This window comes from Lontra canadensis, unplaced genomic scaffold, assembly GCF_010015895.1.
Source record: "Lontra canadensis isolate GAN:19392208 unplaced genomic scaffold, GSC_riverotter_1.0 scaffold88, whole genome shotgun sequence".
Lineage (NCBI taxonomy): Eukaryota > Metazoa > Chordata > Mammalia > Carnivora > Mustelidae > Lontra > Lontra canadensis.
Genome location: NW_022631082.1, coordinates 5,310,377 through 5,337,932, shown reverse-complemented (window position 1 = coordinate 5,337,932; position 27,556 = coordinate 5,310,377). Strand labels below are relative to the sequence as shown.

Genomic DNA, 27,556 nt, shown 5'->3' with positions numbered 1-27,556 from the left:
CGAATCCAATGCTGAATACTATTTTCGCTTTTAATCTTTTCTCCTAAAAAGGAAAATTCTCTTCAGATTTCCTTTGGTTAAAAAAAACAGGTACTAAAAAAAAAAAAAAAAAAAACAGGTACTAATGTAAGTCTTTCGTAAAAGCCAAGTGGCGTAACGGAACTTTAGAAAAGGGAGGGAGACCAGGGTTACTTACAAATACTTTTGATTTTGGTTTTAGGCGCCCTCTCAGGACTTTAGGGGAAATGGACGGGGGTGCCCCCCACCACCTCCCCACCTCCCCACCCAGGGCAGGGCAGCAGGGGAGAGACCCAACTGGAGCGGGGAGATATTCCAGCTGAGAGAGCAGGGGGCATTGTCTCGGAATGGGGACAGAGGGTGGATGCTGGCTGCCCTCGAGGACCTCAACAAGGTTCCTCTCTAGAGCTCAGATCAGAGGCACGAGACAAGGTCCGAAGCTCTGGAGATGGAGCAGATGGAAATGGAAGTGCCCACCTGGGCCCCCAGAACCTTTTCTTGGGGTAGAGAAAGCTGCTGCCCCCAGGGGAGGGGGCAAGGGGAGGCAGGGGGGGTTGTGAGGAGGGAGGGAAGGGCCAGTTATAAGTAGCACCTTCGGCTGGATTCGGCCCAGGATTTGGCTGTACTCCAAACACCCCACCTCAGCATGACACACAGGAAATGGGGGGATCCTCCAAGATCTTCCAAGTTAAAGCACCCCCACAGTAGCCACTCAGACAAGTCAATGCAGAGCCAGGCACCCGGGCCCCTTCAACGTGGCTTCTGTCCATTTTCATGTCTTTACTCATCTTAGGGGACCCTCACTATCTCCCCCAAGTCTCTTATTTGCCTCATCCCGGGAATATCAGGTCCCCACGCTAACGCCTTTAGACCCTGCCTACAAGTCCCTCCACTGTCCTTGTGCAATCCCACCTCATCACCTCAAGGACACTGCCTGCCTGGAGATCCCCTGTTAACTTCTTCTCTGGAAACCGAGCACCCCCTTCACCCAAGTTCAGCAGGAAGGAGGCGTCTCATCACCTCCTCCAACGCACCCCAGGCTTCCTAGTACTGAGCACAAAGGAAGCCAACTGTGTTAGCATTTCCTGTCGATCACGGGGGCCAGCGGTGTGAGTCAGGCCTGCCCCGTCCAAGACCCACCAGCAGCCTCTACCTCGCTGGGGTCCCCCCACTCCGGACCCCCTGCTCTTCTCCAGGGCTGGCCCGAAGAGCCGCCCCTGGACTTCTGCAGTTTTAACGCTGTGGCTGGGCTTCCGTCCCGTGGGGGCCACACCCACTCCCCCACCCCACCCCCGGCTGCCCTGGACCGCATTAGGACGACTTTCTCCTACAGGCTGGCCACCATGGTGCTCCCGGGGCTGCTGCCCGGGGCCTTCGGGACTCCACTCATCTCCCTGCTTCTCGTCTGCTGTCTGCTGCCCCCAGGTGAGGCAAGTCAGGCTGGGGAGGATTGGAGCTGGGGTACTGGCCGATGGCCGGCAGGGTGGGGGTGGGAATTGATGAAGCAGAGCTTCCCTCACCCCGCTCCTGGCCCTGTAACACTTCCCTAAACTCGAATCCGGCGGGTACTCACCCAGCGGCCTCAACAGAACGGCTGTTTACCTCGGCCTTCAGGGCTCCCTGATGCCTCATCCCTGCAATGTGACTTGCCCCGCCCCCACCCCCCCACAGACTCCTTCCCTGGACCTTTGTTTCTACTTTCCCCTCTGCCGGGATCTCTTCCCTTTCACTCAGAACACTCCTATTTTCCCTTCAGAGCTGGCCCGATTTGCCTCCTCCTCCAGGAAGCTTTTGTTGGCTCACTTCCTCCTCCAGGCTGGATCAGGGTCTCCCCTAGCCTTCCTCAGGGCTTTCCCCAACTCCTGACCAATCATCCGTCTTCCCCACTGGACTGAGGCACCACAAATGCAGGGAGGTGGTGTTGAGAGGTGGGCTGTCGGGGGCTGGGGAGAGGCACCGGCCAGTAGAGTGTCCCTCTGCTCCCACAGGTGCCCCAGGACAGCAGTTCCCGCTGAGGGTGGAGGTCCAGAGCCCCGTGGTGCCTGCCGGGGGGTCCTTCTTGGTCAACTGCAGTACGGATTGCCCCAATCCCAACCTCATCGCCCTAGAGACATCCCTATCCAAGGAACCTGTGGGCAATGGCCTGGGCTGGGCGGCCTTCCAGCTCTTCAATGTGACTGGTGACACCCAGGTCCTCTGCTCTGGCTTCTGCAATGATGTTCAGATGATAGGCTTCTTGATCATCACAGTGTACCGTGAGTGATAGAGCCTGGAGATGGGACCGGCCTGGGGCAGTAGTTGGGGTGGGGAGATGGTGAGGGGTGTGGGGGAGCAGGGAACCCTGAGTCTGCAGAGATGGACCTGGGCTCTGACCCAGAGTGTGGACCTGAGCGTGTGTGTGTGTGTGTGTGTGTGTGTGTGTGTGTGTGTGTGGAGAGAGGGGCACATCACAACCATATGCCAAGGCAACAGCTGCGGAATCAATTTACTTGGATCCCATCAAGCACTTTTTTCGATGACATCTTCTTTTCTTTCTCTATTTCTTATGGCAGGGAATAAGTCATGTATGTGGTTTCAAATCAAGAGTTATAAAAAGGCATTAAAGTCAGAACCTCCATTCTTCCTAGTGCTGGCTGCGATGTGTTCATGTGGACACTGGGTGCTCTTTCAGTCCATAAGCAGCCCCAGTCTGGGGGAGGAACCCCGAGGAGCCTCATTCCGCAAATGAGGACAGAGGGCTCAGTGGGGTCAAGTCGCTTGTCGGGGCTCACAGCCCACGAGTGGAGAAGCTGGTCATCTGGCTCTCAGGTCCTTGCTCCTAACAGCTGAGTCTTCCCCAATCCCCGCCGTTACCAGTTTCTTTCTTTGTTGTTTTTTTTTTTTTAAGATTTTATTTATTTATTTGACAGAGAGAGATCACAAGTAGGCAGAGGCAGGCAGAGAGAGAGGAGGGAGCAGGCTCCCCATGGAGCAGAGAGCCTGATGCAGGGCTCGATCCAAGGACCCTGAGATCATGACCTGAGCCGAAGGTAGAGGCTTTAACCCACTGAGCCACCCAGGCGCTCCTGTTACTAGTTTCTTATGCTTCCTGCCAGAGTTTTTCTGCGTTTAAAGGAATCCAATAGATCAGAAAAGAGAGCACGCCCCTCCTGGTCCCTGCCATTTGGCGGAGCCTTCATAGAGAAGTGTGGTATATGCATGGGATCGTGTGTGCGCCTGTGTCTGTGTCCCCATGTGCGTGTCTGTGCATGTACATACGTGTGTCATCATCTCTGTGGGTCTGTGTGGAGTGTACACAGGCGTTAGTGTCTGTCTGCATGTTTGTGTGTGCCTGTGGCGTGTGGGGGTGTGAATGTGAGTGTGGGTAAGTCTGGCTCAGGATCTGCGCCTGTGTGTGTCTCTGTGTGTGAGCATGTGTTTCTGTGTCGATGTGTGTATCTGTGTGTGATGGGCGTGGAGGTCTGCGTCGGGACACGTCTGTGCTTTTATGTCTTTGTATCTGCATTTCCGTGTAAGGTGCAGATCTCTGTGTATCCCAGATACCTCTGTCCAGCGTTCTGTGGAAGCCTGTCAGTCCTGGCTCACAGGAGCCGAATGCACTCATCCCTTCGAGACCCTGCGTCACGTTGGGTAGCTTAAAAGCAGCCAGAGTAGGAGTATTTACACTGCAGAAACTGGCAAACTCTCCATGTTGGGGCTGTCCCACCCCACCCCAGCCCTGAGTTCCCAAGCGTTACTAGCATTGGCCCACATGCCACCATCTCTGACCCCTGGTGCCCGAGGTTGGATGGGGGCCCTTTTTGTTAAATACTCTAAAATTGTAAATACAGGCTTCTCCTACTATTCCAAAGGAAAGCACTCCTGTGAAAACTTTTGTGAGTCAAAATGATGTAAAGTTGGTGGGCCTGTGGGCCTCAGTCCTTAAGTGTCTGACTTCAGCTCAGGTGATGATCCCAGAGTCCTGAGATAGAGCCCATCAGGCTCCCTGCTCAGCAGAGAGCCTGCTTCTCCCTCTCCCTCTGCTGCTCCCCTCGCTTGTGTGTATTCTCTTTCTCTCTCTCCCTCTCCAATAAATAAATAAATAAATAAATAAATAAATAAAATCTTTTTTTAAAAATGATGGAAAGTGAAGCAGCAATCAATTTCTATTGAAAAAAATCTTGAGCATTCTCAGACGCCAAAAATAACATCTCCTAGGCTTTTCTGATACATCTTACGGACACATTTTGCTAACAGGCTCACAAAATAAATGGGGAGAAAGCCCCGATGCTCGCAGACGCAGGTCAGAGCTCCAGTGGATCGCTGCTGGGATGCTGAGTGTCATCCCAGGGAAGGACCTTGGATGCCCCTCTCACTGGACATGATATCTGCTGCCCTATAACCCCTCCCTGCAATACCAACACTGAATGTTATCTTTGCTTTTTGCCAATTTTTTTTTTAAAGGTTGATTTATTTATTTGAGAGGGAGCACAAGCAGGAGAGGCCGAGGGAGAGGGAGAGAGAATTTCAAGCTGAGTCTGCACTGAACACAGAGCCCAACGTGGGGCTCGATCTCATGACCCTGGGATCATGACTTGAGCCGAAACCCAGGGCTGGAGGCCTAACCAACTGTGCAGAGGCGCCCCTGGCCATTTTCCTTTCCTTTTCTTTTTTAAGAGATTTTATTTATGTGAGAGAGAGAGAGTGAGAGAGCACAAGCAGGTGGGAGGAGCAGAGGGAGAAGGAGAAGCAGGCTCTCTGATGAGCAGGGAGCCCGATGTGGGCCTGGATCCCAGGATCTGGGATCACAACCTTAGAGGAAGGCAGAGACTTAACTGATGGAGGCACCCAGGCGCCCCCTGGCTATTTTTCTTAAAAGCGAAAATCCTCTTCCGATTTCTTCTGCTTAGCGAAAACAGGTGCTAATTAATGTTGGGCTTTCACCAAAGTGGAGTCATGAACTTTTGGAAAGCGGGGGACACCTGCAGGAAGATGTTAGCTATTTTTCACAGCAGCCTGTGCACTGGCCTCCGTGTGATAGCTGAGATCCAGGCTTGAGTTGTCGAGGGCCCAAGATGCTTCCCGAAGGGGGCCCGGGATTTGGTCCCCATGCCTAGGAGGGGCACTGCAGCTGCCGCTGGGAGCAGACCCAGCCAGCCTGGTCACCCTGAGAGGCTGCCCCAGAAGAGCCTTGAGTGCCTGGGACTGACTGAGGAGGCCAAGGCCAGAGTCCAGGCCAGACGCTGGGAGGTGGGCTGTGGGAGTCCCAGGCTGTGACATCAAGGAGGCAGGGGAACACACATGGGCCTGGAGTTTGGGTGACTCACCTTCTAACCCCAGCTGGGTCCCTTTCTGGCTCTGTGTCCTTGGGTAGATCACCTTACCCTCACCTCTCTGGGCCTCAGTTTCCCTATCCATAAAAAAGAAGGATATAGAGATTTCGCTTGGTTGCTGTGTGCATGAAGGAGAAGGACATTTGGAAAGTCTAAGGAAAACTAAATAAACAGGAACTTTTATAAGCACTAATAACATTGTAAGTGGTCATAACTTAGTCCCCTTTCTTCCCCCTTTTTTTTTCCTCAACGTGAATTTCTCAGGAACAGAAAATCTGACTTCTATTTCGGTTCCTGGCAAGGGATCCCACAAAACAGGAAATAATAATCATGATGTTAAGGACAATAGCAAACACTTCTGGCACAGTACTAAGCCCTCCCCATTTATTAACTCAAAGTTCAGTTCTGCCCTGGGCCACCTTCAGCTTTCTCTCAGCTCCCTGGGGTGGGAGTTGTAGGGCTGGCTGGTGAGTACAACGCTCCCCGCTCCCAACCCCGCCCCAGGGTTCCCGGAGCGAGTGGAGCTGTTACCCCTGCCCCGCTGGCAGCCCGTGGGCGAAAACCTCACCCTGCGCTGCCAGGTGGCAGGCGGGGCGCCCCGGAGAAACCTCACCGTGGTGCTGCTCCGCGGGGAGGAGGAGCTGAGCCGGCAGCCAGCCGTCGGGGAACCCGCCGAGGTCACGGTCGCGGTGTTGGCGGGCAGAGAGGACCACCTCGCCAATTTCTCCTGCCGCACGGAACTGGACCTGAGGCCCGGAGGGCTGGGATTGTTCCAGAACAGCTCGGCCCCCAGGCAGCTCCAAACCTTTGGTGAGGGAAGAGGCTGCAGAGGGTGGGTGATGAGCTGAGCCAGAGAAGGGGTACCCTGGTCGGGAGGTTTCTTGCAAATGGAGGGGACTGGACCTCAGCGGCTTCTGGGAAGGGATGCCCTTGGCCACTGAGGACGGTGTAGCCTCAGTTGGGAGACTCGAGGCCGCGGTAACTAACGAGAAGTCTAAGGGGGTGTGTCCTGGGAAGGTGGTGAGCCAGGCCGCAAGATATCCTGGGAAAGAAGGACCCTGGTTCGGGACAGTGAGCATTCCATGGGGAAAGGGACGCCCAGGGCTCTGGGAGACCCTCCTCCTGCTCACGTCCGCCCTTCTCCCCAGCACTGCCCGTGACCACTCCACACCTCACTGTCCCTCGGTTCTTGGAGGTGGGAACGACTTGGTCCGTGAACTGCACCGTGGACGGGTTGTTCCCCGCCTCTGAGGTCCAGGTCCACCTGGCGCTGGGGAACCAGACGCTGAACTCTACAGTCGAGAACCACGGGAACACGATCACGGCCACAGCCACAGCCACAGCGAGCATGGAACAGGAGGGTGCCCGGGAGATTGTCTGCAACATGACATTGGCGAACGTCAGCTGGGAGGCCCGGGAGAACATAACCATCTACAGTAAGAGGGGGCGGAGCCAAGACAGCAGGCCAGGCGAGACAAGGGGCGGGGCTTCGGTATCCGCAGTGGAGTGACATATATAGGGCGGAGACTAAACTGGAGAGGTGGGGTCTGAGCCCTCAGAGAGGAAGGGGTTGTCGTGTGGGCGGGGCCTAAATTACACGAAGGGTGTATATATAGCAAGATTACCCTAAGCTGGACTGGGGCCGCGGGGGTGGCGGGGGGAAGGGGCGTCGCACCGAGTAGCATAAAGGCATGGCCTGGATACCCCAAGAAGAAAGAGACAAGTGGAGGGCGGGGACAGATCTATGTGAGGGGCGTGGTCAGTAACCTACTGGGCAATGTCGCGTCTTTAGGCTTCCATGGGCCCATCCTAAACCTGAGTGAGCCCAGCGCCCCCGAGGGGACCGCAGTGACTGTGACTTGCTTGGCCGGACCCCGAGTCCAGGTCACGCTGGAGGGAGTTCCAGCTCCGGCCCCTGGACAGCCTGTCCAGTTTCAGCTAAACGCCACCGAGACGGACGACAGGCGCATTTTCTTCTGCAGTGCGACCCTCCGGGTGGATGGGGAGATCTTACACAGAAACAGCAGCGTCCAGTTGCGTGTCTTGTGTGAGTAGGTCACTCTGATCTTTAAACCCTTGCTCTCCTGGTTTGGTGGGAAGTCTCTCCCTTGCCCCACTGTGCCTCGAGTGTGTCTTATCATTGGACTGATCCACAGACGGTCCCAAGATTGACCAAGCCAAATGTCCTCAACGCTTGACGTGGAAAGATAGGACTATCCAGGTCCTGCAGTGCCAGGCTCGGGGCAACCCGGACCCCACGCTGCACTGTTTCCAGGAAGGCTCCCGGCTTGAGGTGCCCATCGGGATCCCGTTCCTCGTCAGGTTAAAACATAATGGAGCGTACTCCTGCAAGGCGGCCAGCTCACGAGGCACACAGACTATAGCCGTGGTGATGAACGTTTGGGGTGAGCCAAGACGGGGCCGCGGGTATAGATGGGCAACCCCGGGCGGGGGCGTGGGGCGGCAGAGCGTGTGTATTTATTTCTTGCTTCTCTGCATAGATCGGAACACCCGCGCCGTCAGCATCGTCCTGGGGGTGTTAGCGGTCCTGGGCGTGGTGACGATCTGCGCTGCCTTACTGTACGTCTTCGGGGTCCACAGGCATAGTGACATCTACCATGTGAACCAGGGGAGCACTTCGTTGCCCCTGACGTCTAGGCAGCCCGAGGAGGCTGTAGGGGAGGATCCATCCTGAACTTCCAGCTGGGGGAACGCTGGACCAAAGCCGATGAGGGGTTTGGCTGTATCCCCGGGTTCCGCACCAATAAAGCTCTCAAAATCCGGAGTCTGTGGCTTGATTCCACGTGTGCTGAGGAGCTCACCCACTGCGCTTGGCGTCCTTTGAGTGACATCTCTGTGGCAGCAAGGGGTGGAGCCTGTGGTGCCCAGACGCGGCTTGAACTCTGAGAGGCGGGCTGGGCCTTAGCCAATGGGCTGAGGGGGTGGGAAGGGAGGCGGGGCTTGTCCTGGCCAATCGGTGGGCGTGCCCTCGTTGCCGCTCTATGCCGCTCCGCCCAGGCTCGCTGGTCCCAGAAGGCGCCGGGTTTCCCAAGATGGCGGCCGACGTGTCCGTTACTCACCGGCCCCTGCTGAGCCCGGAGGCTGGGGCCGAGGCTGAAGCTGATGATGCCGCGGAGCGCCGGGCGCCCGAAGAAGAATTGCCGCCGCTAGATCCAGAGGAGATCCGGAAACGCCTAGAACATACCGAGCGCCAGTTCCGTAACCGCCGCAAGATACTGATCCGGGGCCTCCCGGGGGACGTGACCAACCAGGTATGGGGGGGGGGGGGAGCGTGGCGGGAAATACCACCGTGCGCGTGCGCGGGGGGAACCGGGCGACACCAACGCTGGCCTGCGCTGGGGGGCGTCGGCGGGAGAGTCCAAGCGCGGGATCAGTGCGGGATCGGGAGAAACCAAGAGCAGGATGTGGGGGTGGGGGTGGGCAGTGATGGAGGGAAAAACCAACTTTGGACTGAGGGAGGACGTTGCTAGGGGCGACCACAGGCTTGGATGAAACCAAGTGATTGAAGGGGGGGCGGGGAACTGGAAGGGGGCGGGCAACTTTGGCCTGGTTGGGGGATTGTGAATGAGCTGCTATGTTGGGACTGGAAGTAGGGATGGCAGTTGCTCCCTGCTCTAATCGTGTATTGCCCCACCCCCTCTACCATGGGTAGGCGGGATGTATCCAGAAGTTTCAGGGTTCACTGGATTATGCCTTTCCATAGCACACATTTATCGACCCCTCTGCGTCATCCGGAAGTGGTAGTAGCTCCTGGGGTCTTTCTTCCCCTAATGCTTCTGGATTAATTTGGAAAAATAGGAGTCTAGTTCCCCCAGCTCACAGACCTGCAGGTCTCCCCCACTGTTCTGTGACCCCTCCCTTGACCGGTCTGGCCAGGGCTGCCCTTCTTTTGGGGCCTACATGGGGTAGGGCTTCCCAGTGCTCTTTGGACCCAAGGATTGCATCTAGTCTGCCCTGCCCTGCCACAGTGGGATGGGTTCTTTCTCCCTGCTGCTGAGAAATCTCTGCTCTCTGACCCACGTGCACATCTACCACTGACTCTCCCTAACCACGAGTAGGCGCATGGCTGGTGGGGTCTCAGAGTGTGGTGAGGGGCCAACTTGAGGACAGACCTGGGGCAGGTGCCACTAAGCATGGTCTGTTTTTTTCCCAGAGCTGGCTCTCCTAATACCTACCATCTCTCAGCTGGGAACACTCTATCTCCTTCAGGGTGCATGGTGTGTGTCTGGCAGTAGCAGGCCCCAGAGTTTTCCCAGGAAGCTAGCTTACCAGAAGGCCAGCCCTGTCAGCAGGAGGGAGTTGGGAGGCATGTGAAGCTATGCACTGTGGTCTTATTAAGTACACAGAGTCCCCAGTTAGGTACCCCCTGGCTGGCATTCTCTCTGCTGCCCTGACCAGCTGCATGACCTACGACATGTTTCTTTGCATCCCTGAGCCTCAGTTTCTTCATCTACAAAATGGGTTAATGCCCAATTTGTTGGGATGTTGGAAAGAGTCAGACTTGCAAACAGAGGTTGAGGTGGATTGAAGTTAACTTCCCTAAGGACATACAGCAGACCTGGGTCTTGAACTCAGACCCGTCTGACTCTTCAGTTGTGTTGTGTTAGTTCAAAGCATGGAGTCTGCAGCTAGGCTCTGAATCCTGGCTGTGAGTGTTCCCTCGTTTGTGAGATGGGGATGCTGACTGATCTGCTTTCATAGCTGGTCCATGTGGAGGTGGCTCTGGGTGGGTGCCTTCAGCCCCTGGTGACTCTATCCTTTGGCTTCTGTCTCCACAGGAAGTGCACGATCTGCTCAGCGACTATGAGCTCAAGTACTGTTTTGTGGACAAATACAAAGGGACAGGTTTGTGGGGCTGTGGGTTGGGCTAGTGGCAGGAGGTGACAGTCCCTGAAACTGGGAGGGTCTAGGCCCAACAATTCCTGTCCTGAACCTCAGGCCCAACATTGTCCCCTAGGCCATACAGGACAGACTATTGTCCCACTCTGCCTCTCATCCTGGGTGCCCATTGTGGAGCAGCCTTGGCCTTCCTCCCCTGGGCTGCCTAGCCAGATACCTGAACACTGGGCTCCCCACTTGCCCACGCCATTCCCCCCAGCCAGCCAGTCACCCAGGCCTAGTCTGGCTTTCTCCTTCAAGTCCTCCAGAACAGTTGGCATCCCTTAATTCCCTCAATTTCCATCTGACCCATGCTCCCTCCATCTCTGCCAAAAAGGCAGCTTCCCTCTGATCCGTCCGCCTCTATGATTTCATGCCTTCCCCCCAGTAGCCAGCCCTGATCCAGTTGAAAATCTGACCAAATCCAGGCCTAACCTTCATTGTTCTTCTTTCTCTTCAACATCTCTGAGGCTCCTGCTGACACTACGGTGCAGGGATGGGCCCCGCCTCACCGTCCCCCTGGGCACCCATCATGTTCCCAGCTGTTCCCTCTGCCAGTGCTCTTAGCTGTCCACTGTGCTATCCGGGCGGCATCGGGCAGCTCCGCGTTGTGCCTCGAACGCCCCGCCCACCATAGCACTGTCACGCTGGGCTCTTGTCGCTCTCTCACTCACCTGCCTCCTACACTTCGTGGCTGGCTCCATGAGAACAAGGAGGGGTCTTGTCAGCCTTGGCGCTCCCTCTCCCCCCTGCCCACCAGGCATGGGAGGCTCTCTGTGGGTGTCTTTGCCTGCCAGGCATTGTGCCAGTGTTAAATCTTCTGGGGCCTTTTCTTGCAGTGTGTAAGATGGGTGAGGAGCTGAGGACAGGTAACTCCTTGCTACCCACCTGGCAGGCTAGGAAGGTTGTTCAGATCTTGGGTGCAGGAGGCAAATGGACCTGGGTTCAGGTCCTGGTCTGGCCACCCTCTGTGGCCCCAGGCAAGTGATTTACCCTCTGGAGCCTCAGTTTTCTCACCTGCAAATTGGGCATGACCTGCTTGGGTTAGCCATGAGGCCAAACCTGTTAAAATACCTAAAAAGCTGGGGGTGCCTGGCACCTAATGGGTGCTTATTAATATTGGTAGAGGCAGTGCATCAAAAGTATTTACTGAGCACCTAGTATGTGTGTGTGCCGGGCATCAGGGATCCAGAGGTTAACTGACATTCTCATTGATAGAATCTTCCAGCAGTGGTCACTGAATGTTGTATGCCAGGTACCGGATACATAACTGTTAACCGAGTGGAGAACAGTCTAGTCTGCAGACAAGGGTGTTACTCAAACAGCTACAAACATGGAGGTTTGCACACGTGCATGCATACACACACACGCACACACACACACGACCAGAAGCTCCAGATGTGCAACAGGAGAAGTCAGGCTAGGCTTTGTGGGGAAGTGATGTTTGAAGGGCAGGTCGGGTTAACCAGGCAAAGCAGCATGGAGGTCCGGCTTCCAGGCTCAGGGTAAGCGGGAGCAAAGGTCCGCGGCCGAGTGGGCGTGGCACAGTCCAGGAAGTAGTAGTGAAGAGATGGGAGAGGAGGTCAGCTAGGCCAGTGGGCCAGGCCACACAGGATCCACTGGTCCCTGTAATGAGAAACCAACCCCTAGACAGGGACGCGATGCCATCTGATTATCCTTTTGAAAGGCTCCCTGTCACTGCTGGGTGGAGAGCAAATGAGGCATGGCGGTGGGACTGGATATGAGAGGTGTTGGTGGCCTAGAAAGGTGGTAAAGGAAGGGTGCAGAGCAGGGCACTGGGGCTTGCCTGCCTGGGTTCAAGTCCAGGCTCCTCGATGGGGGCAGGGGGCCCTGCTCTGGACCTGTTTCCTTGCTGGCCTAACGGGGGTGGCCAGGAGTAAGTTCTCTCGTTTCCCATGAAGAAACTGAGACCCCAGAGCTCCCCAGAGCCATTCAGGGGCTGGAGTGGAAGCCCAGGCCCCAGCGACTACATCCTGAACCACTGCCACACAGCCCCCGAGTTAGACCCAGCAAGGCACACAGTGGGTGAGCCCTGCTGTGGGTGGGGATTGGGGACAGAGCAGGGAGCAGGGCTCAGGGAGGCAGGAGGCCCCTGTAGCCAGACCTCAAGGCTGCCAGACATTCCCTTAGCGGGCCGGTCTCTGACACGTCCTGGTTGTTAGGTATTCTGAGGTCAACGCAAGGTATGGGGGGGTGGGCTTGCCCCTCAGGGTGCCTCCTGAGCCTGCACCCCCTTCCGCCGCAGCCTTCGTGACCCTGCTGAACGGGGAGCAGGCAGAGGCTGCCATCAGCGCCTTCCACCAGAGCCGCCTGCGGGAGCGCGAGCTGTCGGTGCAGCTGCAGCCCACGGACGCGCTGCTGTGCGTGGCCAACCTGCCCCCCAGCTTCACGCAGCAGCAGTTCGAGGAGCTGGTGCGGCCCTTCGGCAGCCTGGAGCGCTGCTTCCTGGTCTACAGCGAGCGCACCGGCCACTCCAAGGGCTACGGCTTCGCGGAGTACATGAAGAAGGACTCGGCTGCTCGCGCCAAGTCGGACCTGCTAGGCAAGCCGCTGGGCCCGCGCACCCTCTACGTGCACTGGACGGACGCCGGGCAGCTGACCCCCGTGCTGCTGCACTCCCGCTGCCTCTGTGTCGACCGCCTGCCCCCCGGCTTTAGCGACGTGGACGCCCTGCGCCGGGCGCTGTCGGCGGTCCACACGCCCACCTTCTGCCAGGTGAGCCCTGGGCCTGGTACAGGGGCCTGGGGGGTCGGGACCAGGGACAGAGCGCCTCGGAGGGGCCCTTTGGAGTCACCTGCTTTTTCTAATCTCCTGGGTCCCTTTTCAGTAAAGCAGCGGCGGTGCCACTTTGAATGGGGTTCTTGTTAGAAAGGCCACGTGGTGTAGTGGGTGACAGCCCAGCCCAGAGCCAGATGGCTGGGGTTCAGATCCCTGGGCACCCTTTAGCAACTTGCTGAACCTTGGTGGCCTTGAACCTCCTATCAAGTGCAGGTGAGGCCGCCTTTGAGAAAGCTGGGTGCGAGCTGGTCACCTCTCTCTCCCATTCCCATGTTCCTCAGACGTTTGCAGAGGGGCCTCGTGGCTCCCAGGTCTGGCCTTGGGGAGGCTGTCCGGAGACGGCCACAGTCCCGTGTGAGCCTGGAAGTCAGGACGTCGGGCTTGGCTGAATTCCAGCCCTGCCCTGTGGCTTTGAGCAAGTCAGTCACTCTCTGAGTCACAGTCTCCCTCCATAAAAAGGGATTCGGCACTCACGTCAGGTCGGCAGAACAGTGTCTGTTTCATCCGAGTGGCATGTGTCATGCACTCCGGTGTGCATGCCTGGCCCTGTGACAGGCACGGTGGCGTGAGAGCAGGCCAGACCCACTCCTCTTACCCACAGAGCCCCGCGTAGGCACTCCTTCAGTACCCACTGAGAGCGTTGCTGAGAATCCCTTCATCCTAGAACAGCCCACGGAGGCAGATAATAACCCCATTTTCAGGCGGCACAAGTTCAAGTGCCCTGCGGAGGGCTGTACAGCCAGGGAGGGCGTGGCATGGCCAGGATTGGAAGGCCGCAGCCTGGCTCCAGGGACCCCCAGGCAGCCTGACGGAGCTGCCGTACAGGCTCTAACCCCAGATCCCCCCAGTTCTGTGGACAGGGGTGGCTCCCGCTTCCCTCGTGTAAATGGAATGTTGGGGCCTGGGGACTCCACTGTCTTAGGAAGCCCGCTCCTCGCTCACTCTGCATTTGGTCGCGCTGCTGCCTTCCGTGGCGTACCTGCCACATGCTAGGTCCGGGTCGGGGGCTCAGGACACAGATGACTTAGCTTGGCAGCTCTGTCCTGTCTTGCGGGGGTGGGACAACAGGGCTGTGACCAATGATCAGTTCTCACTCCGAGCCTCAGTTTCCCCGTCTGGAAATGGGGCTAGCAGTGCTTTGTGATTGGGTTATTGTAAATGGCTCCTTGTTCATGGTTCCACTTAGAGTACGTGTCCTGGTTGAATGGAGGCCGGGCTCAGGAGTGGGGCACGTTGAGGTTTGAGCCTTACTCTCCCTCTCTAGGAGCCGTGAAGCCTCGCTTGCCCTTTGACCCCTCCCTCTCTTCCCCTGCAAGATGGCACATGTTGTTAGAAGATGTGCGTCTGGGCCTTGGTCAGAGGCAAAGCTAAAGTGCTCAGTAGAGGCAGGCTGACGGCCGGATCCCCCCTACCTGGGCACCCAGAGCGGGGGCATGCTGAGAGCACCGTCCTTCCTTGCCCCCGGGGAGGAGTGTCTCCTTGAATCCCCACAACCACCCTTAGAGGTGGGTTCGTTTGGCCCCAGGTCACAGATGAGGAGAGTGAGGCCCAGGGCTGGGCATGTGCAGTGATGTGCCCACACCAGCCTGCCAGTAAGAGGGGCCTGGGGGTCGAGGTCCAGCAGCTGACCCCTGGGTCCCCCAATCCTGAGCGGGGCACCCTCACCTTTCAAGAAGGCGGGACGCAGAGCTGGGAACTGGCCGTCCTGGTGGGGAGCGTCGTTCTCAGCATCGCCAAGCTGAGCCCATCAGGCAGCGCCCTAGCAGCCCGCTCTGCGCGCTCTGCCAGCCCCTCACGGGCCGGTCTCCAGCAGTGCTGTAGACGCGAATAAAGCAGGTATCCCAAGGCTCTGGGTGTTGTCAGAAGCCTCCTCCGTTTTATTTATTTTTGCGAATGGGCAGGCCAGTCCTGTTTGGAAATTCAGCAGGTGCAGAAAAGTCAGTGGTGAAGGCGGCTTTGCCCGCAGCCCCTGCTCAGAGCCGGTTGTGGTGTCTCCTTCCGGCGAGATTCTACCTCGCATTTCAAGCAGTGCGTGCGGATGTCCTTGCGCTGCCCTCTGCCTGACCCAGATACGGCCGGGCCTGCTTCGTTTTGGTTCTTCCGCTCGGTCTCAGGCATATTTTCATGCTCAGACACGAGAGAGCTTTCTCACTGCTGTCAGGGATGCCCCATATTCGTTTCGTGGGGCCTGCTGTCCTCTGTGGATGGACGTGCATCGCTGGGGACCAAGGAGCATCGCTGTTTCTTGAAACGGCCAGAGGCGCCCGGAGGTGGTTTCTTGAGGGCAGCAGCATGGCCTTGTCTGCTCCCAGCTCCGGCTCTGTGGCCCGGGCCAGGGACTGCCCTTGTCCAAACCCGTTTCCTCCCCTGCAGAGTGGGAGCGCTGCCCGTGCCAGGCTCTGCGACGTGTTGGGACAGCCCCCGTGGCACCCAGCCTGTGGCGGGCACAGTCTGACCGGGTGCTCGCCGGGGATCTGCCTGCCCTGGGACAGCACCCACCGTGCCCATTCGTTCCCTGAGCAGGTGGCGGGCTCACATGGTTGTACAGCTGACCTGACCTGACGGGGGCGGGGGGGGGGCACCCGTGGCCTTTATCTTTGTGTCTTGCTGCAGAGACAGACCCGGGTGGTGGGGGAGCAGACACGTGACACACAGCACATGCGGCATCCTCCCTGTCTCCAAAAACGTCTCCATCCCGGGGCGCATCTGACCCAGAGTCTGCATAAGGGGCTGTGGGCCTAACCCACAGGCCGCTGTCAGGAGCGGAGGAGGGCCCTGACTGGCTGTATGACTTCCCTCTCAACTGGCACATCTGGTCTTGAACCTGAGCTTGGAGGCCACGTGTTTCACCCACAAGCTGTGTCCTTCCTCTCCAGCCCTGGCTGTGTGTCTTCAACCTGAGGCTCAGTGGAGCGCTGTCAGAGCCACCCGTCTCTCCTCCCCCCAGCACCCCTTCACAGCTCTGTAACTCCGCCTCCCTGCGCCTTTGTGTGCTTCACGGTCCCCATCAGAGTCCCCAGGTGGCGCTGGTCTGAGGCCCAGGGGACTTGACCCATGCGAGGTGGATCTCAGCTTTGCGCTCTTGCCAGCTGCGTGACCTTGGGCATGTCGACCTCTGAACTTCAGTTGTCCGCTCTGAAAAATGGGTAGGATGCAGCCTCCTAGGGCCATCCAGAAGATTCGATGAGCTGGTGCAAGAACAGGGCTCAGAAGAGTATAGGGCTAAAAATCCACCCTGTCTGGGGAGGTTCACTGTCACGAGGAGCCAAGTCTGGTCACTGTTGTCACTTCACATGAGGGCGGCCACTGCCACTTGGGTGCTCACGTCTTCCTCCCCACGCCCGACCCCCCACCCCCCGCCAGCTGGCGTACGGCCAGGATGGGCAGCTGAAGGGCTTCGCCGTGCTGGAGTACGAGACGGCGGAGATGGCTGAAGAGGCACAGCAGCGGGCGGATGGCCTGGCGCTGGGGGGCAGTCACTTGCGCGTCTCCTTCTGTGCCCCCGGGCCCCCCGGCCGCAGCATGCTGGCTGCGCTCATCGCTGCGCAGGCCACGGTGAGTGCCTGCCTGGGAGGTGCGCCCCCGGGGCTGGGGGTGGGGCACCCAGGGGCCAGACCCTCCTCTCTGGAAAAGTCAGGGTGTCAGCTGGACTCAGGATGAGAGGGACGGGTGAGCCCGCGTCCCTGCGGCCGGGCGGGGCTCTGAGCTGCTCTTCCCTCTCTCTCTGCAGGCCCTCAATCGGGGCAAAGGGCTCCTGCCCGAGCCCAACCTCCTGCAGCTGCTCAACAACCTGGGGCCCTCCGCCTCCCTCCAGCTGCTGTTGAACCCCCTGCTCCACGGCAGTGCAGGGGGCAAGCAGGGTAAGGTGGGGCCAGGCAAAGTGGCGGCCAGGGTCCCCAGCTGTCTCGGAACCCGGCGCCTCTGTGGACTGTTTTCCCATCCAACCGCTAAGTGACTCGAGCCCGTGAGCAGGGGCTGGAGGACAGCACCACAGAGGGAGCAGGTGCTAGCTGCAGAGAGGCAGGCTAGTGAAAGGGCCATCCCTCCCTGCGGCACACTCTCCTGGCCCTCTTTTGGGGGACGTCGGTTGCTTTCAGGGAGCTTCAAGCCCGGGGCTGTGCTTCACTGGGGCAGGTGTTTCCATCCTGGGTTTGCCCTCACTTCCCGATCTCCCCAGGCCTCCTGGGCGCACCGCCGGCCGTGCCACTGCTCAATGGGCCCGCCCTGTCCACGGCGCTGCTGCAGCTCGCCCTGCAGACCCAGAATCAGAAGGTAACTGCACGGCCCGGGGCCCTGGGCCCTCCGTAACCATACACACGCCCCAGCCCCATGTTGGTCCACGTCACACCCCGGTCACATCTGCCAGTGGCTTGTCATCGGTGGGGTGAAGACAGGTGCTCAGGACTCTGGCGATGACGCAGTCTGGGAGAGAAAGTCCAGGCTTCACAGGAGTCGCTTGCTGGTGTCTCACTCCTACCTTCTCAACGCACAGACACAGAGACCCGTACAGACCAAGATACACACACACACCTGTACACATACACACCCATACACACACACACACCCGTACACACACACACACCCGTATATATACACACACACACCCGCACACACACACACCCGCACACACACACACACCCGCACACACACACACCCGTATATACACACACACGCACCCATACCCGTACACACACACGCACACGTACACGTACACACACGCACCCGTACACACACACGCACCCGTACACACACACACACGTACACACACACGCACCCGTACACACACACGCACCCGTACACACACACACACGTACACACACACACATGCTGCTAACCTACCCGGTTTGGTTCATTAGGGTCAAGTCAGTGACGTGGGGGTGTCTGACCATCACTGATGGCCTCAGGGGCTTGTGGGGCTGAAAGTGGCTCCACGTGTGGCTGTTACCTGTGTTGGATACTGTGCTTCCGTGATAATGAGCAAGGGGACCGGGTGTGGGACAGTGTGTGCCTGTGAAGGACCGTCATCTTATGTGTGTCTGACGGTGGCTGGCAGTGCGGGGTCATGGGCCCTGACACCTTGAGCGTAAGGTGCATGTCCCTGGGGTCTTCCCAGGGCCTGGTGTGCCGGAGGCGCTCTGTCACCACTGGGTGGCTGGAAGGGTGACGGCTGGGATGTGGGAGCCCATGTCCGTGTGTGCCTGTGACTGGCTGGGCCTGGAGTCTGGGCGTGCTGGGTGTGGTGACCCCTGCCTCCTGCCTGGGCCACGATGGCCCATCTCCAGCTGATTGTGCTCTGTCTCCAGAAGCCTGGGATCCTGGGGGACTCTCCCCTGGGCACCCTTCAGCCTGGGGCCCAGCCGGCCAACCCCCTCCTCGGGGAACTGCCTGCAGGTAACACAGACCCTGCCCCTCCTCATCTTTCTGGACCCGTTCCCTCTCCCCCTTTCTGAGCCCCTTTCCTTACCGGGTGTGGGTGGATGACCCCATCTCTCTCTGGGTCTCAGTGGCCCCAGCCGTCAGTTGGGCCCCTGCCTCCCAGGGTGGCTGGAAGGATCCCGGGAGGTGACATGCTTAGAGGGCTCTCCGCAGTGCTCACCGAATACCTGCTAGTCCCAGTCCTAGCAGAGGCCCAGGACCCCCGGAAGATGGGTCCTTTCCAGTTGGGCGCCAATACCTCCTTCTCCCTGCAGGGGGGGCCCTGCCCCCAGAGCTGCCGCCCCGGCGAGGGAAGCCACCACCTCTGCTGCCACCACTCCTTGGCCCCTCTGCCGGTGACCGGGAAGCCATAGGCCTGGGTCCCCCAGCAGCCCAGCTCACTCCACCCCCGGTCCCAGTGGGACTCCGAGGCGCCGGCCTTAGGAGCCTCCAGAAAGACAGTGGACCTCTGCCAGCACCCCCCCGGGGTAAGGCCCCACCCTGTACCCAGTACCAATCTGGCCTCCTGCCCTGCCAGACCCCGCCTGCCAGGGACCCTCAAGAATCCAGCTCTTCCACCACAGGTCTCGCTGCTGGGGGAACCCCCAAAGGACTTCCGGATCCCCCTGAATCCCTACCTGAACCTACACAGCCTACTCCCGGCCAGCAACCTGGCGGGTAAGGAGGCCCGGGGCTGGGGAGGCACAGGGAGAAGCCGCCGCCCGGCTGAGGGCCACCTGCCTAACCCCCCAGCCCCTGGAGGTGGCGGCGGCGGCGGCGGCGGCAGCAGCAAAGCCTTCCAGCTCAAGTCCCGCCTGCTCAGCCCTCTGGCCAGCACCCGCCTGCCCCCTGAACCAGGGCTGCCTGACAGCTGTGGTTTCGACTACCCCTCGGTGAGTACCTAGCCGCTGTGTGGTCAGCCCTCCCGGGGGCCGCTGCTGTGGCCCTTTGTCCCCTTAGAGGAGGTCATTCTCCAGAGCGTTATTTCTCGAGTGCTGATGGCCAGGCGAGCACTAGGGAGATTGTGGGAAAGGTGCCACACAGTCCCTGCCCCGAGTCACAGGTCTGTCTCTGCACATCAGACCTGCTTCCTGTCTGTCTGTCTCTCCTGAGAGGCGTTAGGCTGTGCTTCTGGCTCTTAGAGACAAGGCGCGGTGTCCTGTTGGTTTCTCTGTCCTCTCCCTTTTCCGACTCCTGTCCCTGTCCCTGGAGAGCTGCTCCTTCCGTGATCCCAGCCCCCCATCCCGGTCAGCCATTGGAGCCTGGCCACTGGCAGGCCCCCTGTGTTGTTTGGCCCACGCTGGGTTAAAAACAAATAACAACTGAGAGAAATGTCGACACTAACGTAGAAAAGACCTCACACACCCCAGATGGGCAGCTGCTCCTGAAACACTGTAAACACCTTCCCACACGGGGGCCACACGCCTTCACAGCAGCCGCCTCCAGGGCCGATGTGGAAGCCCTCCCTGCTGTGGGGCGCACACCCTGTCTCCTTCCAGCCGCCCAGCCTGCACTTGGAAGTTGCCCACAGACAGTCGAGTGTGCCTCCTGCTGGAGGGGGCCAGACTTACCCAGGAGCAGCAGTGCCCTGGAACTCAGCCAGGGGTGAGGCTGGCACGGACTCCAACCCAACATGCTTCTCCCCCTTTCCTTTAGGATGTGGGACCTCGGCGTCTCTTCTCCCATCCACGGGAACCCACACTAGGGCCTCACAGACCCAGCCGACACAAAGTAAGGGCTGCCCTGGCCAGCTTGCCTCCTGGGTGTATCAGTTAGCTCTTCCCGCATAACAAGCAGCCCCACCACTTGGTGGCTCAGAACAGCAGATACTTGATTTCTCCGTCGCGGAGGCCGGCGGGTGGTTCCCTGGTGGCTCAGCTGGGGCTCGGTCATCTGCATTGGTTTTAGTCACATACCTAGCAGTTACTGGGCGGGGTGGTGGGGGGGCTCAGCTGGGACGATGACCAGCCCCCGGAGCTTGTTCTCCAGCATACCACCCTGTGAGGGCAGCCCACGTATGGTGGTGGTGGCCCTGGGACTCCCCAGAGGAAGCAGGGAGGCCAGGCCCCTCTGCCTTTACCATGATGCTGCTCGTCCCAGTGGCCAAAGCTAGTCACCGGTGCAGGGGGCATTTCGGTGTCCAGGGAGCGGGTGGGGGGGCCTTTCGGAGGGTCTGCAAAAGCAAGTGGAACTTCAGTCCTCTCTTTCATTCGGCCCACCCCCTCTCTGCAGATGTCCCCCCCACCCAGTGGTTTCGGAGAACGGACCGGCGGGGGCGGTGGGGGACCCCTCTCCCACTTCTATTCGGGCTCGCCCACTTCCTACTTCACCAGTGGCCTGCAGGCTGGCCTCAAGCAGAGCCACCTTAACAAGGTGAGGAGCTTCCCCAGCCACCAATTTCCCCAGGGACAGCCAGAATGCAGAGGCTCCTGTGACCTTTGGTGCCTGGGCCCTGGCTGAGGTGGTGGCAGAGTGGGGTTCTGGGCAGGGCCGAGCTCAAACAAGCCATCCTCCCCACACCTGCATTGTCTTGCCCCTAATATCCAGCCTTCCTGGTCACCTTTCACTCCCTCTCCAGTGGCCTATGGTGTGGGCGATATTAGCCCCAGTAGACAGAGGACGAAACAGGCTCACAAAAAAAGAACTCCTCCTCCCCTGGTTTCCTAGCTGATGAGTGGCAGAGGCAGGATTTGAGCCAAAAAACCCTTCCCTTGGCCCTTGGGGACCGCTTCCTCTCCCATTCCATCTTTCTCCCATGTCTCCCAGGCGGTCGGCTCCTCTCCACTGGGCTCCGGAGAAGGGCTCCTGGGACTCGGTCCCGGGCCCAATGGCCACAGCCACCTGCTGAAGGTACGGGTCATGAGGTGGGGTGGGGTGGCAGCGAGGACATACCAGGCTGGGGAGCAGTGGCCCCTGGATGGCCCCTGACTTGCCACCCCCTCCCCTCTGTCTCTAGACCCCACTGGGTGGCCAGAAACGCAGCTTTGCCCACCTGTTGCCCTCACCTGAGCCCAGCCCCGAAGGCAGCTACGTGGGCCAGCACTCCCAGGGCCTTGGGGGCCACTACGCAGATTCCTACCTGAAGCGCAAGAGGATTTTCTAGGGGGCCAGTGCCAGAGATGCTCAAGGGCCTGCACCAAATCGCTTTTGGGTTTTCTGGTGTTCTGTTTGTGTTTTTTCTTTCCCCCTTTCAGTAATAGAAAAATCTCTGAAAGACTTTGTTGACCCACCAGCCGGAACCCAAGGAGTGTGGGGGAGTCTGGGGGCCGCTGTGCACCTCTGGCCTGCTCCCGGCATGGAAACTCTACAGCCTTAAGAGAGAGGGGCCCTCGCCTGCTCTCTGTCCCCTCCCCCATATCCACCTGTGTCTGTCTCTCTGGGAGTCCTCTCCTGCCTCGTCACTCCTGTATTTTGGCCTTTCGAGTGCCTTGGAGGTTCCCCTGACCTCCCGTGAGGATCAGAGACTGTCCCCCTTTTTTAACTTTGACAATTGACTTTTGTTTCCTTTTCTAATTTGTATTATTTTTTAAACAATCCAGGACGACCCCCAGCTCTGATTCCTTCAAGGTCCAGCATGTCTGGGCCTTCATTCCACTCTTTTCGGTTTGAAATGGCTCAGCCCTCTTTCTCTCATGTCTGCTGCAGGCATGGCTGTGTCCTGCCCCTGCCTGCCCACTCTAGCCTGTATTCCAGCTGGGGGGCCCTAGGCCCCTGCCACTGTTCCCTTGCCTTCTGATGCCTTAAAGCCGGGTCCCAGGCCCTGCGGTCAGAGCCTCTTAGATGCCGAGCTCCAGAAGCTTGACTCAGGACCAAATGGCTCTGGCCTGGGGATTGGGCCCCTCTACCCAGGGTCCCCACTCTGAGGACAGTAGAAGGCCAAAGCCTTGGTCTTGGCAAAACAACCCTATCATCCTTCCTGCCCAGGCCTAGGTGCAGAGACAGGTTTTCTCTGCCAGCTTAAACCAGTCTTGCTGTCAGTCTGTGGGAGTCGGGTATTGTGCATCTCACTGAGCCTCTGCTGTCTACCCCCTCCCCCACTACCCCCATGTTGAAGATGAGCTCCGCCTCTCCATCCCCAGGCTAGATCACCTGGAGCTGGCCTCCTGGCCTTCTGTTGGCCCAGTGCCCAGTCCAGCAACTTCATGCAGATAAGCTCTGCCCCTGCCCACCAGCAGGACCTGTCGGCCTGGACCCTCCTGGCCGGCTGGGCCACCAGCTTTCCTCCCCTGACTCTGGGGGGTCCACATCCACTCCAGGGGGGTGTCGTCTCCCCAGTCCTCCCTCACAGACCTTCCTTTGCTGAATTAAAGTTTGTAAGTAAATGGTTTTAAAGAAAGCAGAGCTGGCTGGTTCTTGGGACGAACAGTGGGCCTGGGTGGGTAGTCGGGGATGGCCCCGCAGTTCTTTTGTGGGGGCGAGCCTGCCTGGCTCTCTCGCACTCTGGCAGTCCCTTCCTTGGAGTCCTTCCTGGCACACGTCCCACTCAAACGACAGTGCTTGTATTCGGGCAATTACGGGCCTCTTGGGTTGCGAGGCTGCCACTGGGCATGCCCAGTCCCGGGTCACGTGATGCCTGTCATGGCCGCCTCCGTGGCCCGGGGAGGCGTGAGTGCTGGATTTCTGCTGCGGGCGGCCAGGGGATCCTGGTGGAGCCGGCCTGGGGGCTCCTGGGGGTCTGGGGAGGCAGCGGCGCCAGTGACAGCCAGAAGATTCCGAGCGACAGGTACCTGGGGCGTTTTGGGGGACAGCGCTAATCCGCCAGACGCCTGCGAGGCGCGCCGCGGCCGCTCACCCAACTGTGTTTTCCAGGCTCGCGCCCGGCGGGGGAAGAAGAAGCTGGCGGCCCCGACCGGCCCGGGGACGTGTGAGTGTAGGGGGCCAAGTCCCCTGTTCTTTATCCCACGAGGCTCCTCTGGTCCCCACCTTGCCCTGCAGCCTCATCTCTGTGTCCTCCCTCTTCCTCGTCCTATTCCCCTGGCAGTCAAGGGGAGGGGAACCAAACGTAGACATTACCTGCTCACCGCGCCCACCATCAGGTTTGGTATCTGCACCCCGATCTGTCCCCAGGGTGAACGTGGTGTTCGTAGACCGGTCAGGCCAGCGGATTCCGGTGAGCGGCAGAGTGGGGGACAATGTGCTCCACCTGGCCCAGCGCCATGGAGTGGACCTGGAAGGTGGGAACCCGGCACTGGGAATTGGGGAGGCCCTTACCCATTGTTTTAAAAACCCTGCAAATCAGATAATGTTCTCCGTTACTTAACCCTCCCGTGGCTTCCCATCAAACGTGGCTAATATCTAGACTCTTCACCATGGCTCAAACCCTGACCAGCTCTGACCCTTCACTCTCTCAGCAGCAATTTATTGAGCATTTCTTAGAGGTCAGTAAAATTCCTGCTCTCCAGAAGCTTGTATTTTCTCCTTCCTCTTTATAATCTAGGCAAACTGGCTTTCTTGCTGGTTGCTCAAACGAAAAAGCCAAGTTCATTCCTGCTTCAGGGCTTTTGCATTTCCTGCTCCAGACATCTGAAGTGCTTTCCCACCAGAACTTCTGGCTCCACCTCATCCATTGGGTCTCATTCTTGACAATCTCATCCCCTCAGCCCAGCTGAAACCCTCAGCCCCAGACCCTCCATCACCTCAGTGTGCTTTATTGTCTTCCTAGCACTTCTCAGTGTCTTGTTTCATTTTTGTCACCTATCCTCAGAATGAGATCAGAAACCGTGGTGCTACTTACCGGTTGCCTGTCATGTTATTTAGATGTAACCGGTATTAAATCTGTATTTGCTGAATAAAAGATAATCATAGCAGACATTATGTTAAGCGCATTAAATACCTCTGACTGACTGAATCTTCATGACAAGGTTAAGTGATAAGGGAGACTGTTATTTCATTTTATAGGTGAGGAAGCAGCCCCAGGTTAAATTGACATGCTTCAAGGTCAAGTAAGTGGCAAAACTAGATGCAAAGCCCGCTTATTTTAGCCACTGATCAGTGCCGCTCTTCTGTGTATATTGAACAGCTACTGTGTGTTAGGCAGCAATGTACAAAACAGACAAGACCCCTGTCATTTCACGTCAGTTTCAACTTCACAGGGACCATAATCCCAGGAGTAAACATGTAATTACATCCTGAGCAGCTGGAAAGGGCAGTCTGGAAGAAGGAAAAAAACAAAACAGATAGGGTTATTTTTGAGGTGACTGTAATACAGAGCCTGATTTAATATCATCCGGGGTGGGGATGTTGGGGGCTGGCCGTGGCAGGCCTACCTCAAGTTCTGTTCTGGAATCCAATCCTAGGAGCCCACAACAGAGATTGGAACGTGAGTTTCAGAGGCAAGTGGCCTGTATTCAGCTTTTGCCTCTTACCAGCTCTGTGACTCTGAGCAAGGTCCTTGACCTCTCTGGGCCTCTGAGGCCTCATCTATGAAAGGGGACAGTTCATTTGCTGTCTCACTGGACTGCTCTTGCACTTAGTGCTGAATGCCCGGCCCCTGGTTAGTGTGCCGTTGCCTCGCTGGGACTCTTGTATTCGATAATCTCTCATTGATGAGGACGCCACTGAGGTGGGAAACGGGGCTGGGGACGAGATTCCTTGGGGACTGCCTGGAGCTGCAGGGTCCAGACATTTTATCTCCAGGGGGCAGGGAGGGTGGGCCAAGTCACCAGGTCCCCCTGGGTGGTTCTTCTGGGTTAGGAGACTGCCTTGCAGCTTCATCCTCATTATCCAGCAAGTTGTGGAAGAGACAGAAATCTGTCCCATTCGCTTATAACATGTCTTGAGCTTCCACCTGCCAGGCTCAGTGCCAAGTAACAAGAGAGCAGGCCAGATTGATGGGGCACAGGTACACCCAGAGATTCAGATGGTAACCTGAGATCGTGGTAAACGCTGTGCAGAAATTAGAGTCCCCACGGCCAGACAGGGATGGAGGGTGGTGTGGGGAGAGGATAAGAAACAGGAGATGGGTGGGGGCGCCTGGGTGGTTTGGTGGGTTGAGGCCTCTGCCTTCAGCTCGGGTCGTGGTCCCGGTGTCCTGGGATCGAGCCCCGCATTGGGCTCTCTGCTCGGCAGGGAGCCTGCTTCCTCCTCTCTGCCTGCCTCTCTGCCTACTTGTGATCTCTGTCTGTCAAATAAATAAAATCTTAAAAAAAAAAAAAAAGAAACAGGAGATGGAACAGTTGAGTCCCTGAAGGCAAGAAGGTTCTAGCCATGGTAAAGGAGTGGAGAGAAGAACATTCTAGGGCAAGGGGACAGCAAGGGCAGAGTCCCTGTGGTGGGGACGAGCGTGGTGCATTGGAACTGAGCAGGGGGGCCAGCGTGGCTGAAGTGAAATGAGTGAGGGGTTGGGAGGATCTCAAGGAATGAGCTGAAGAGTTTGGTTTTATTCTGGCTGCGAAAAGGCCTTGGAAGGTTTTGTTTTATTTATTTTTAAGATTTTATTTATTTATTTGACAGAGACAGCAAGAGAGGGTGGGTGGGAGAGGGAGAAGCAGGCTTCCCATAGAGCAGGGAGCCCGATGCGGGGCTGGACCCCAGGACCCGGATCATGACCTGAGCTGAAGGCAGACATTCAACAACTGAGCCACCCAGGTGCCCCAAGGCCTTGGAAGATTTTAGACCCAGAGGGACATTATCCTCAAGCACAGTTCTTAGCGACCAGTCCAAAGGGTGGGAATGCGTCCGGGGGAAAAAGCCGGAAACCCCAGCTTCTGTATCTTTCAACCCTTATTTTCTGGTCTCTTCCCCTGCCACAATGAGTGTTGAGGAAGGGGGTGTCCATCGTCAGGAGCAAGAAGGAGAAGGAAGCCCGTCTGCCCAGCACAGTGACAGGGTCCCGGCTAGGGCTTACATGCTGCGGGGACCCTGCCTGACCATTCCCCTCTCAGCCATACTGAAGTCAAGTCCACGCTCATTTACAGTTCTGTGTGCACCGTCTGGTCCACAGCCTGCTGGGGGGTCCTTGGGAGATGAGACACCCTAGACAGTCCTTTGCAAAACGTACACGCAGCTTGGGAACAGCTACTCGAATCAGTGGGGGCGGGGATTGTCCTCGGTGCGGGCCCCTGAAGGACAAGGGGCCAGCGGGGAAACAAAGGGTCTCTTCCCTCTTCTGTCTGTGCCACATGGTGCCTCCGTGACCCTGCCCCTCACTGGCATTTCATCTGTCCCCCACAGGGGCCTGTGAAGCTTCCCTGGCCTGCTCTACCTGCCACGTGTACGTGAGCGAGGACCACCTGGACCTTCTGCCTCCTCCCGATGAGAGGTGAGCGGGGCCCGCCCCTCCCTGCTGTCCCGAGGCCCTCCAGCGGCCCCAGCCTCTCTCCTCCCTGCCCTGTGGGGCCCCCTGCCAGCTGGACAACGCGCCCCCCCCATGACTGCTCTTCTCACTCCAGGGAGGACGACATGCTGGACATGGCCCCCCTTCTTCAGGAAAACTCCCGGCTGGGCTGCCAAATCGTGCTGACTCCTGAGCTGGAAGGCGCTGAATTCACGCTGCCAAAGATCACCAGGAACTTCTACGTGGACGGCCACGTCCCCAAGCCCCACTGACACCGGCAGCCGCGTGGCCCTGGGGAGCCGGGACCGGAGAAAAAACCAAGTTGCCAGCCCAGCCCAGAGCATGGACAGGCCGGAGAGAGATGCTGGAAGCAACCAGAAGGCCAGAGCCCCTGCCTCAGAGAGATCCCATGTCCAGGCTCTGGTTTTGGGGGCCGCAGGGAGACCCAGCCCTGCTGGGGAGGCCTCCCCGCAACTCATGAGAATCAGTGTGGAGATAGGGTGGAGTCTGACCGGAGCAACAATAAAACCATCTCACGGACCTCCAGTGTCTTGAGTGTCCTTAGTGGGGGGCGGGGAGGGCAGGCCCTGGGGGGGTCTCTGGCCGCATCTTCTGGAGCCCCACATCTCCCCCCCACACACACAGTAGCGCTGGGGCCATGGGGGTGGGGGCGGGGGACGATTGAGGCAGAGACCTGGAAGCTTCCGACCCGGAGAGCTCGGGAGCGGAGCGCACGTGCAGCCGCGTGGCAAGGCCCCGCCCCCGCAGCCGCCGAGGGATTTGGAGGGACCCAGGCTGGTCTGTAGGGGTGTGAAGACCACCCGAGCAGAGCTGCCGG

At 58.4% G+C, this 27,556-nt stretch overlaps 3 protein-coding genes across 5 annotated transcripts; all 3 read left to right on the top strand.

The window, feature by feature from the left end:
* Positions 1–1,019: 1,019 nt before the first annotated feature.
* On the top strand, positions 1,020–8,115 carry ICAM3 (intercellular adhesion molecule 3). Its single transcript, XM_032883964.1, has 8 exons — positions 1,020–1,127; positions 1,352–1,443; positions 2,007–2,273; positions 5,835–6,140; positions 6,479–6,766; positions 7,123–7,377; positions 7,487–7,735; positions 7,832–8,115. The coding sequence occupies exons 2-8, from the start codon at positions 1,362–1,364 to the stop codon at positions 8,023–8,025; spliced, it is 1,641 nt and encodes a 546-aa protein (XP_032739855.1). The 5' UTR covers positions 1,020–1,127; positions 1,352–1,361; the 3' UTR covers positions 8,026–8,115.
* A 117-nt stretch (positions 8,116–8,232) lies between these two features.
* RAVER1 (ribonucleoprotein, PTB binding 1) lies at positions 8,233–21,969 on the top strand. 2 transcript variants are annotated; one of them, XM_032883971.1, is made up of 14 exons: positions 8,233–8,602; positions 10,130–10,196; positions 12,496–12,965; positions 16,392–16,583; positions 16,759–16,888; positions 17,206–17,300; positions 18,332–18,419; positions 18,719–18,931; positions 19,014–19,121; positions 19,197–19,336; positions 20,100–20,174; positions 20,676–20,816; positions 21,210–21,293; positions 21,400–21,969. In XM_032883971.1, the coding sequence occupies exons 1-14, from the start codon at positions 8,333–8,335 to the stop codon at positions 21,544–21,546; spliced, it is 2,220 nt and encodes a 739-aa protein (XP_032739862.1). In that variant the 5' UTR covers positions 8,233–8,332; the 3' UTR covers positions 21,547–21,969. The 2 variants fall into 2 exon arrangements, with proteins under 2 accessions (XP_032739862.1, XP_032739860.1); XM_032883969.1 differs by having other exon boundaries at positions 19,014–19,336.
* An 847-nt stretch (positions 21,970–22,816) lies between these two features.
* On the top strand, positions 22,817–27,258 carry FDX2 (ferredoxin 2). 2 transcript variants are annotated; one of them, XM_032883967.1, is made up of 5 exons: positions 22,817–23,166; positions 23,253–23,307; positions 23,511–23,617; positions 26,616–26,703; positions 26,834–27,258. In XM_032883967.1, exons 1-5 carry the CDS (start codon positions 22,833–22,835, stop codon positions 26,988–26,990), a joined length of 741 nt encoding a protein of 246 aa, XP_032739858.1. In that variant the 5' UTR covers positions 22,817–22,832; the 3' UTR covers positions 26,991–27,258. The 2 variants fall into 2 exon arrangements, with proteins under 2 accessions (XP_032739858.1, XP_032739859.1); XM_032883968.1 differs by lacking the exons at positions 26,616–26,703; positions 26,834–27,258 and adding an exon at positions 23,881–24,257.
* Positions 27,259–27,556: the final 298 nt, after the last annotated feature.